Genomic DNA, 11,633 nt, shown 5'->3' with positions numbered 1-11,633 from the left:
CTTGCTGAAGCAACCCCAGATCATCACCAATCCTCCACCAAATTTCACAGTGGGTGCGAGACACTGTGGCTTGTAGCCTCTCCAGGTCTCCGTCTAACCATTAGACGACCAGGTGTTGGGCAAAGCTGAAAATTGGACTCATCAGAGAAGATGACCTTACTCACTTGATGTCATCCTACGGTTATTGAGTGACGTTCAAATGAGTTGGCGGTCATCCCGGTCAGTAGAGAGTCGTTTTCGCCCTCTGCCGATCTGTAGCTTTGTTGTCCCCAATGTCTGCTGCTTGACCTTGTTCTTATGAACCGCAGTCTTTGAAATTTTAAGGATGGAAGCAACCTGACGCTTACTGTATCCCTCTGCCAGTAAAGCCAGAATTGAACCCTTATTTTCCTCACTCAAAACTTCCCTTTTCAACTCTTTTGGTATGGTCAATAGTTATTTTTTGATTAATATTACTTTTGAGGTACTATTAGCACTGTTTTTTCCATCCAGCTGGTCCTATTGCAAGAAGATAGTGATGACCACAGCAGTGGTTTTTATACTTTTCCTCGTTAAATAAGATTTGGTTCATGTGATCACCTAATCAGTACCCAATTCAGTAGAATGAGGTGTGCCTGTGTTGGAATTCAACAGACACTGGAATGGAATGGCTGTCATACATGTAGAGATGCTGATTTAAGAAAAATATGCAGTGGTGTCTTAATTTTTTCCAGAGCTGTATGTATATATTCTTAAATTCCATTCCTTACTTAGATTTGTGTGTATTGGGTATATGTTGTGAAATTGTTAGATATTACTGCACTGTCGGAGCTAGAAGCACAAGCATTTCGCTACACCCGCAATAACATCTGCTAAACACGTGTATGTGACAAATAACTTTGATTTGATTTGTTAGTGAGAATTTCTCCTTTGCCAAGATAATCCATCCACCTGATTAAACAGCATGATCATTACACAGGTACACCTTGTGCTGTGAACCATAAAAGGCCACTCTAAAATTTGCAGTTTTGTCACACAATGCCATAGATGTCTCAAGTTTTGAGTGAGCATGCAATTAACATGCTGACTGCAGGAATGTCCATCAGAGCTGTTGCCAGAGAATTGAATGTTAATTTCTCTACCATAAGCCACCTCCAACGTCGTTTTAGAGAATTTGGCAGTACGTCCAACCGGCCTCACAACCGCAGACCACGTGTAACCACACCAGCCCAGGACCTCCACATCCGGCTTCTTCACCTGCGGGATTGTCTGAGACCAGCCAGACAGCTGATGAAGCTGTCAGTAATAAAGACCTTTTGTGGGGAGAAACTCATTCTGATTGGCTGGGCCTGGCTCCCCAGTGGGTGGGCCTATGCCCACCCATGGCTGCGCCCCTGCCCAGTCATGTGAAATCCATAGATTAGGGCTTAAGAATTTATTTCAATTGACTGATTATCTTATATGAACTGTAACTCAGTAAAATCGTTGAAATTGTTGCATGTTGCGTTTATATTTTTGTAGTTTCATCATTACATGAAGCTGAAGTGGTGATAGTGAATGAGGCAGACATAGTTTCCATGGTTACCATCCCCAACCAGCTTTTGTATCCAATCTGGAAGAAAAAAACAAACATCATATTCTAGCATTCTCAATCAATGGCTCAGTACATACAGAGGAACTGCTAAACTCGATTGTGAATCATCACAACCAACGTTCTCTTACAAAAGAGACTATACGAACAAACACCTCTTGTCACTAGGTTGTGAAAAGAGGTGTCTGCTTCGTTGTTTATATAATTTTAAAAAGTGTGTAATTGACTATTACAGGTCTAGCTGGTGTTGCCAGTCGTGTTAGAAAGTCAGTCTGTGGAAAGCAGCTGGTGTGTCTGTGGACTGTATTGACAAGATGGACACCACAGTGTGGGTTGGGGTGGAGTGTCTCGCTCCTGTCATAATTGCCCATGGCGGCTTCACTTCACCTCGTCACATCTGGCCATCAGGGACAAGAGAGACAGAGAGGAAGAGGCCTTATTGTTCACTGGGTTAGTTGTCATGGAAATGCAGCCTTAATAGATGAAAACCAAACCCAGCACCTTAAAACCAGGCTGGGTCCAATCTCTAAAAAAAATTATATCGCCATCTTTCTTTCTTTTTCTTTCTCTTCACTAGCTACGTTTCCATCCAATAGGCAACAGATTTTTATGTGAATATTCTAAAATCTGCATAAAAGCATTTTCCACCAGAGGGGTATTTCCATCAAATGGACTTGTTCAAATCAAATCAAATGTTATTGGTCACATACACATATTTAGCAGATGTTATTGCGGGTGTAGCGAAATGCTTGTGTTCCTAGCTCCAACAGTGCAGTAGTATCATAAAAATTCACAATACACAAATCTAAAAGTAAAAGAATGGAATTAAGAAATATAAATATTAGGACGAGCAATGTTGGAGTGGCATTGACTAAAAACAGTAGAATACATATATACTTATGAGCTGAGTAAAGCAGTATGTAAACATTATTAAAGTGACCTAGTGTTCCATTATTAAAGTGGCCAGTGATTCCATGCCTCTAAGGTGCAGGGCTGAGTATCCGGGTGGTAACCGGCTAGTGATGGCTATTTAACAGTCTGATGGCCTTGAGATGGAAGCTGTTTCTCAGTCTCTCGGTCCCAGCTTTGATGCACCTGTACTGACCTCAACTTCTGGATGATAGCGGGGTGAACAGGCCGTGACTCGGGTGGTTGATGTCCTTGATTATCTTTTTGGCCTTCCTGTGACATTGGATGCTGTAGGTGTCCTGGAGGGCAGGCAGTGTGCCCCCGGTGATGCGTTGGGCAGACCGTACCACCCTCTGGAGAGCCCTGCGGTTGCGGACGATGCAGTTGCCATACCAGGCGGTGATACAGCCCAACAGGATGCTCTCAATTGTGCATCTGTAAAAGTTTAGAATTTGTCCACCTTCTCCACTGCGGTCCCGTCGATATAGATAGGGACGTGCTCCCTCTGCTGTTTCCTGAAGTCCACGATCAGCTCCTTCATTTTGTTGACATTGAGAGAGAGGTTATTTTCCTGGACCCACTCTGCCAGGGCCCTCACCACCTCCCTGTAGGCTGTCTCGTCATTGTTGGTAATTAGGCCTACTACTGTTGTGTCGTCTGCAAACTTGATGATTGAGTTGGAGGCGTGCGTGGCTACGCAGGCATAGGTGCACAGGGAGTACAGGAGGGGGCTGATTACGCACCCTTGTGGGGCCCCAGTGTTGAGGATCAGCGAAGTGGAGGTGTTGTTTCCTACCTTCACCACCTGGGGCGGCCCGTCCGGAGTCCAGAACCCAATTGCAGAGGGTGGGGTTCAGACCCAGGGCCCCGAGCTTAATGATGAGCTTGGAGGGTACTATGGTGTTGAAGGCTGAGCTATAGTCAATGAACAGCATTCTGACGTAGGTATTCCTCTTGTCCAGATGGAATAGGGCAGTGTGCAGTGCAAAGGCGATTGCATCGTCTGTGGATCTATTGGGGCGGTAAGCAAATTGAAGTGGGTCTATGGTGTCAGGTAAGGTAGAGGTGAAGTGATCCTTAACTAGCCTCTGGGCCAGCAGGCTTGCGAGGGTTAACACACTTAAAACGAGGGCCCACAGTCCTTGGGAGTGGGCTGTGTCGGTGGCAATGTGTTATCCTCAAAGCGGGCGAAGAAGGTGTTTAGCTTGTCTGGGAGCAAGACATCGGTATCCGTGACGTGGCTGGTTTTCCCTTTGTAATCCGTGATTGTCTGTAGACCATGCCACATACGTCTTGTGTTTGAGCTGTTGAATTGCGATAAAAGCCTGTGGGTGATGTTTTTGCGGTTAAATTCCCATGTATTGAATAAAAATACAAGTTAAATGGGTTTCCATCGCATTTTCAACTCTACTGATAGTTTTGTCGGTAAAAATGTGTTATATAGCGATTGTGCCCACTCTGGTCTTGGCACGTGCACTCTAACTAACAGCTCACAGATACAGTGCGGGTATAACGTACATGATGAGATTATTATGGACAAAATAATTAGGTTATTTTTATTTGTCAAACGGCAGCCAAGCATCGATCATCATGTCACCAGAATAAGACCCTCTATGTTTATTGGAAAGGAGCATCAAGCTCATCACTGTGCACTTTCACCACCCTGTGAAGTTCATCATAATTTATTTCATCTGTAGCCTAATAAACTGCATGCTTTCCCGAGTCGTAGTGGGAGAACATATCATCGCGTGACTTCAAGTTCACTTCGATATGATGGTTATTATATCAATATTTGTGCATAAAGGATTTTCCACTGCCATTTTTCGCATAATACATTTCACAGACACAAAAAGATCACACCTTTTCTAGCCCATTTTCTTTTGTCGACATTTGAAAAGTTTACCGACAAATTAGCTGTTTCCATCAGGCCGGTTGTGACATTTACTCGCAGAAAAAAGTTGTCTGGAAACCTGATCTTGTGATTTTTATTTTGTATCTTTCTCCGTCTCTCACCCTACCTCTTTCGCTCTCTCTACGTGATAAGCTACATGTAGGAAGCCTACTACCATTTATTGCTGAATAATGCATTACTACTTAATCTACATTTGCAAATGTTCAAAGTTCTGAATAGCTTTACTCCAAATATGATCTACATTTGCTTTTAATAAACATTCATATTTCTGTAACAGGTTTTATGTATGTTATGATATATCATGCCCCATATAGTTTTACTGAAGGATTACCAAATCATAAGTCAGTATATACCGCATGTGAACTGATTCCGTTCTTTACCCTTTAAAGACACTTTTTTTTTCATTTGTGATTCATTTGGGGTAACAAAACAATAAGGCCTATATCATTAATTTAAAAATCCATATAGATGTACCAATCACAGATTTAACCTTTAAGGCCTTAAAGTTAAACAACTATGTTACTAGCAAAGATTTTTTATAACTAACTTCCCCTTTTATCTGTGGTATTGTTGCCATATAACATGTTAGGAAGTACAGTATCCAATACATCTCCAACTATACTGATTCCATTTCACGTTGTAGAGTTTGACAGTACAGTAGTGCTACACCATAGAGACCATAAATCAATATTTATACATATGAAAGTATTGCTCAAGTGTTGGTTTTCAGTCATTGGTTTATGTGCCCACCACAAAACATACATAATGAATATAGATTGAACCCCTGGGTCTTTGGTTGTGGTTTCTTTTAGATAAGAGGTCAGGGATGGACTGGGACCAGAGATTGGCACAGGCATTTTTAATATAACGGTCTCATTTTTTTTCCTCAAGGTCTCCATTATTAGCCAAATAAAGATAATTCTGCTCATCTGACCTTTGCCCGAACGGCCACTCAGCCTCTGTAAGAGGTTGATTAAATGTAAGAGGTTGATCTAAATCAGGGTTGCCCAACCCTGTTCCTGGAGAGCTACCCTCCTGAAGGTTTTCGCTCCAACCCCAGGTGTTACTAACCTGATTCATCTTATCAACCTGCTAATTATTAGAATCAGGTGTGCTAGATTAGGGTTGGAGCAAAAACCTACAGGACGGTAGCTCTCCAGGAACAGGGTTGGGCAGTCCTGATCTAAATCATATTGCTTGACAAAAAAGGTTTAGTACTGTACATAGGACACTGCAGCGGCTTAGGTTTGACTTTAAAGTGGGGTGGGGGGGGATACTGTATCATAAGAGAGAACAATTTAGCCTATGACAGGGGATCTTATGTTGGGGTATCTAACACCCCCACATATAGTAGGAGACTGTAGAATAAATTAAATTAAATGCCTAAACTAGCTTACTCTTAGCCTTAACCTCCATTCTACAGTGTATTAGTGCTAACAAACTTCGCCACAGATGAGACGTGTTTTTGTACATTGTAATGGATACGGTGTCGTCTTTGGTAGGTAGGTTGCTGGCAGGCTTCGGCTACGGTACAGCAAAGCCAAGTCAGCCCATTCTCATAGTTTCTCACAGGGGAAGTGAAATGATAGGCTACAATTACTTTACTTATGATGCACGTTGCAAATGACATGTAACAACACCCTGAGCGAATCGGACATGAAACACCATTACAAATGTAACAACAGTACAACAAAATAAGTTCCTTGAATTTTGAATTTTCTTCCGTGGGTGCCACTTGGGGCGACACGGGGAGCAGGGTTTGCAAAATGCAATTATACCATTTGTAAAATTGTCATGTATATGTTTTTATACAGACTAGCTAAAAAATAAGTGAACATTTTCAAATGGCTTGGAGGTGCAAAAGCATACGTTTACAGACCCTATTTTAATTTGCTTCATGGCTCAGGCGGCCAAGTGCAGGCTACAGCGAAAAGCTGTTTTGCTCATTTGCGACTCGCAAAGAGGAACTACTTTGCAGGTGTTTCTGATTAATAAACAATGCCATGCTGGTGGGTGATAACATTCAAATAAAACCCAGCCCTGAAACGAAACGTAGGCTAAAAATAATTTACACGTCATCTCATAGGAAAATACATATAATTGACGTGCATTTGCACAAAGTGGACAGTTCGGATTTGTCACTTCAAGCCCAAATGTCATACTTTGACTAAAACTATGACTTATTGACTTAATAATAATTGTGCAACATCATGGGTAAGCTCTGGCCATCGTCTTTCAGCTGGTGTTTAAAAATAATAATACTTACGTAGTCGCCAAAGTTCCCAAACGTCTCTTTAAGGGTGGTACTACCACTGCTGTCATTAGGTGTAATTAGGTCTGTGTCATAGTGCAGGGCTCCTTGGGGAGGCCCCTGGGGGCCTAAGGGGAAGATGGGGGGATTTTGGATCGAACACTTGAAGAATCTGAATACTGTAGCAATCCTATGCATCTCAGACTAAAAGTGCTTATCTAGGATCAGTTTAGCCTTTAATAAGATCCTAATTAATAAGATTACTCGAACAGGGGGGACATTATCCTAAAGCAGTACTACTCTGGGACGCTTTATGAATATGGGGCAGACTGTAATTTAAGCACTATAGAATAGTTGTTGTATTTGCTTATGGCATTAGTTTGGAGCTTTGGGCAAATTAGGACAGTAGCCTACCACATGAACACTAACTTATGAAGTACTTTGCTATTATTGCTTGAACAATACGTGACGAGTGGTTCTAACCTTGAATATAGCCTATTTCATTCTGTAATAATTTTTTAAGATGGATAGCCAAACGTGGATGAAATCATATGTACACTTTGAAATGCCTCTAAGGATGTACAAAATTACCCCAGTAAAAGTATCTCTGAAGGTGGCAAATGAGCGCATTGTGTGTTTGTAGCGAAATCAAACAACCGAGTGTCAGTGTTTACATTGTTTATATGTAGGCTATAAGAAAAACATTTGTTTTCCCCTATTTTTCTTTCTGTTGTCAGGTGGCCGGAAGACGCTGAGGTAGAAGAAGTGTGTTCATTGCAGATTCTTCTCTGCATTTCAATTGGCTTCTCATAGAAGCAGGGTAGCCTCAGCCACGCGCACAGTCAGGGGCTCCGCGGCTCTACGGATAATCATATACGCCCAGCACTGCGATGCTGGTACCTGGTAAAGGGCTGAAAAAATATCCAAGCTCCCCATGACTGTATTTCGATAGAATGATCCAGAAATCCGGCAACGGCGGTGTTTACACCGGTCCAGCGGCGGAGAAAAAGCTCAAAGTAGGCTTTGTCGGGCTAGAACCTGGGGCTACGGACTCGAACAAAGATGCAGCGCTCCTCATAGCAGGTGCAGACGCGACAACGCGGGGCAGCATCCTTAGCAAACCGAGATCCAGCCTCTCCGGCAAACCCAAGCCTCCGAAGAGAACTGTCTTCTACAGAAGACTGCAGAATTTTCTTTACAATGTTTTGGAGAGACCAAGAGGATGGGCATTTATTTACCACGCATACGTGTAAGTATTTGTTTAAATGGGTTAAAAAGCAAGACCAGGGGTGCAAAAAATTGCACCCAGGTTCCGACACGGTCTCGGGAGGCGTCTGAAACATTGTTTATTATTGTTTTCTTTATATAGGCAGTGAAGACATTAAAACTATGGACTCACCGAGAAGTGTAGCGGGAGGGTTGGGCGTGCAGTCACTCAGCATTAATGTATAGTTTCCCAACTGGGCACACCACCTCATTTCAACGTGGATATTGGGTAATATTTGGTTAAGACGTTGAGCATGCCAAAATTAAGGAAACATTCCAGTTAATGAGTGATACAAAGTATATTGAAAGCAGGTGCTTCCTGAGTTAATTAAGCAATTAAAATTCCATCATGCTTAGGGTCATGTATAAAAATGCCCAGTTGCCCATTATTTTGGCTACCATGGCTAGAAGAAGAGATCTCAGTGACTTTGAAAGAGGGGTCTCAAGGGAGCATAGGGGGTTTAAAAGTTGTTTGTGTGTCAGTCACCAGATCTCAACCTAACTGAACACTTATGGGAGATTTCTGGAGCAGCCCCCTGAGACCATGTTTTCCACCACCATCAACAAAACACCAAATGAGGGAATTTCCTGTGGAAGAATGGTGTCACATCCCTCCAATAGAGTTCCAGACACTTGTAGAATCTATGCCAAGGAGCATTGAAGCTGTTCTGGTAGCTCGTGGTGGCCCAATGTCCTATAAAGACACTTTATGTTGGTGTTTCCTTTATTTTAGCAGTTACAGTGGCTTGCGAAAATATTCACCCCCCTTGGCATTTTTCTTATTTTGTTGCCTTACAACCTGGAATTTAAATAGATTTTCTGGGGGTTTGTATCATTTGATTTACACAACATGCCTACCACTTTGAAGATGCAAATTTTTTTTGTGTGAAACAAACAAGAAATAAGACAAAAAAACAGAAAACATGAGCGTGCATAACTATTCACCCCCCGCCACCCCAAAGTCAATACTTTGTAGAGCCACCTTTTGCAGCAATTACAGCTGCAAGTCTCTTGGGGTATGTCTCTATTATCTTGGCACATCTAGCCACTGGGAATTTTGCCCGTTCTTCAAGGCAAAACTGCTCCAGCTCCTTCAAGTTGAATGGGTTCCGCTGGTGTACAGCAATCTTTAAGTCATACCACAGATTCTCAATTGGATTGAGGTCTGGGCTTTGACTAGGCCATTCCGAGACATTGAAATGTTTCCCCTTAAACCACTCGAGTGTTGCTTTAGCAGAATGCTTAGGGTCATTGTCCTGCTGGAAGGTGAACCTCCGTCCCAGTCTCAAATCTCCGGAAGACTGAAACAGGTTTCCCTCAAGAATTTCCTTGTATTTAGTGCCATCCATCATTCCTTCAATTCTGACCAGTTTCCCAGTCCTTGCCGATGAAAAACATCCCCACAACATGATGCTGCCACCACCATGCTTCACTGTGGGGATGGTGTTCAAGGGGTGATGAGAGGTGTTGGGTTTGTGCCAGACATAGCGCTTTCCTTGATGGCCAAAAAGCTCAATTTTAGTCTCATCTGACCAGAGTACCTTCTTCCATATGTTAGGGGAGTATCCCATATGCCTTTTTGGCGAACACCAAACGTGTTTGCTTATTGTTTTATTTTATCAATGGCTTTTTTCTGGCCACTCTTCCGTAAAGGCCAGCTCTGTGGAGTGTACGGCTTAAGGTGGTCCTATGGACAGATACTCCAATCTTCGCTGTGGACCTTTGCAGCTCCTTCAGGGTTATCTGTGGTCTCTTTGTTGCCTCTCTGATTAATGCCCTCCTTGCCTGGTCCATGAGTTTTGGTGGGCAGCCCTCTCTTGGCAGGTTTGTTGTGGTGCCATATTCTTTAAATTTTTTAATAATGGATTTAATGGTGCTCCGTGGGGTGTTCAAAGTTTCTGATATTTTTTTATAACACAACCCTGATCTGTACTTCTCCACAACTTTGTCCCTGACCTGTTTGGAGAGCTCCTGGAACTACATGGTGCCGCTTGCTTAGTGATGTTGCAGACTCTGGGGCCTTTAAGAACAGGTGTATATACAGTTGAAGTCGGAAGTTTACATACAACTTAGCCAAATACATTTAAACTCAGTTTTTCACAATTCCTGACATTTAATCCTAGTAAAAATTCCCTGTCTTAGGTCAGTTAGGATCACCACTATATTTTAAGAATGTGAAATGTCAGAGTAATAGTAGAGAGAATGATTTATTTCAGCTTTTATTTATTTCATCACATTCCCAGTGGGTCAGAAGTTTACATACACTCAATTAGTATTTGGTAGCATTGCCTTTAAATTGTTTAACTTGGGTCAAACATTTCAGGTAGCCTTCCACAAGCTTCCCACAATAAATTGGGTGAATTTTGGCCCATTCCTCCTGACAGAGCTGGTGTAACTGAGTCAGGTTTGTAGGCCTAGTTGCTCGCACACGCTTTTTCAGTTCTGCCCACACATTTTCTATAGGATTGAGGTCAGGGCTTTGTGATGGCCACTCCAATACCTTGACTTTGTTGTCCTTAGGCCATTTTGACACAACTTTGGAAGAATGCTTGGGGTCATTGTCCATTTGGAAGACCCATTTGCGACCAAGCTTTAACTTCCTGACTGATCTCTTGAGATGTTGCTTCAATATATCCACATACATTTCCTTCCTCATGATGCCATCCATTTTGTGAAGTGCACCATTCCCTCCTGCAGCAAAGCACCCCCGCAGCATGATGCTGCCACCCCCGTGCTTCACGGTTGGGATGGTGTTCTTCTCCTTGCAAGCAACCCCCTTTTTCCTCCAAACATAACAATGGTCATTATCGCCAAACAGTTCTATTTTTGTTTCATCAGACCAGAGGATGTTTCTCCAAAAAGTACGATCTTTGTCCCCATGTGCAGTTGCAAAACATAGTCCTCCTTTTTTATGGAGGTTTTGGAGCAGTGGCTTCTTCCTTGCTGAGCGGCCTTTCAGGTTATGTCGATATAGGACTCGTTTTACTGTGGATATAGATACTTTTGAACCTGTTTCCTCCAGCATCTTCACAAGGTCCTTTGCTGTTGTTCTGGGATTGATTTGCACTTTTTGCACCAAAGTACGTTCATCTCTAGGAGACAGAACGTGTCTCCTTCCTGAGCGGTATGATGGCTGCTTGGTCCCCTGGTGTTTATACTTGCGTGCTATTGTTTGTACAGATGAACGTGGTACCTTCAGGCGTTTGGAAATTGCTCCCAAGGATGAACCAGACTTGTGGAGGTCTACAATTTTCTTTCTGAGGTCTTGGCTGATTTTCCCATGATGTCAAGCAAAGAGGCACTGAGTTTGAAGGTAGGCCTTGAAATACATCGACATGTACACCTCCAATTGACTCAAATGATGTCAAGTAGCCTATCAGAAGCTTCTAAAGCCATGACATCATTTTCTGGAATTTTTCAAGCTGTTTAAAGCACCGTCAACTTAGTGTCTGTAAACTTCTGACCCACTGGAATTGTGATACAGTGAATTATAAGTGAAATAATCTGTCTGTAAACAATTGTTGGAAAAATTACTTGTGTCATGCACAAAGTTGATGTCCTAACCGACTTGCCAAAACTATAGTTTGTTAACAAGAAATTTGTGGAGTGGTTAAAAAACATGTTTTTATGACTCCAACCCAAGTGTATGTAAACTTCCGACTTCAACTGTATACTGAGATCATGTGACAGATCATGTGACACTTAGATTGCACACAGGTGGACTT

General features: G+C 42.5%; 1 protein-coding gene across 1 annotated transcript in view; it reads left to right on the top strand.

The window, feature by feature from the left end:
- Nucleotides 1-7,466: 7,466 nt before the first annotated feature.
- Nucleotides 7,467-11,633, top strand: part of LOC121575567 (potassium voltage-gated channel subfamily KQT member 2) — a 110,274-nt gene continuing 106,107 nt past the window's right edge. Inside the window, exon 1 of the mRNA XM_041888742.2 lies at nt 7,467-7,891. Within this exon, the coding sequence (XP_041744676.2) occupies nt 7,596-7,891 (296 nt within the window). The 5' untranslated portion in view covers nt 7,467-7,595. The remainder of the gene's footprint in view (nt 7,892-11,633) is intronic.

The sequence above is a fragment of the Coregonus clupeaformis genome, chromosome 10, assembly GCF_020615455.1.
Source record: "Coregonus clupeaformis isolate EN_2021a chromosome 10, ASM2061545v1, whole genome shotgun sequence".
Lineage (NCBI taxonomy): Eukaryota > Metazoa > Chordata > Actinopteri > Salmoniformes > Salmonidae > Coregonus > Coregonus clupeaformis.
The sequence above is the reverse complement of the archived record's forward strand: the minus strand, read 5'-3'. Positions and strand labels throughout refer to the sequence as shown.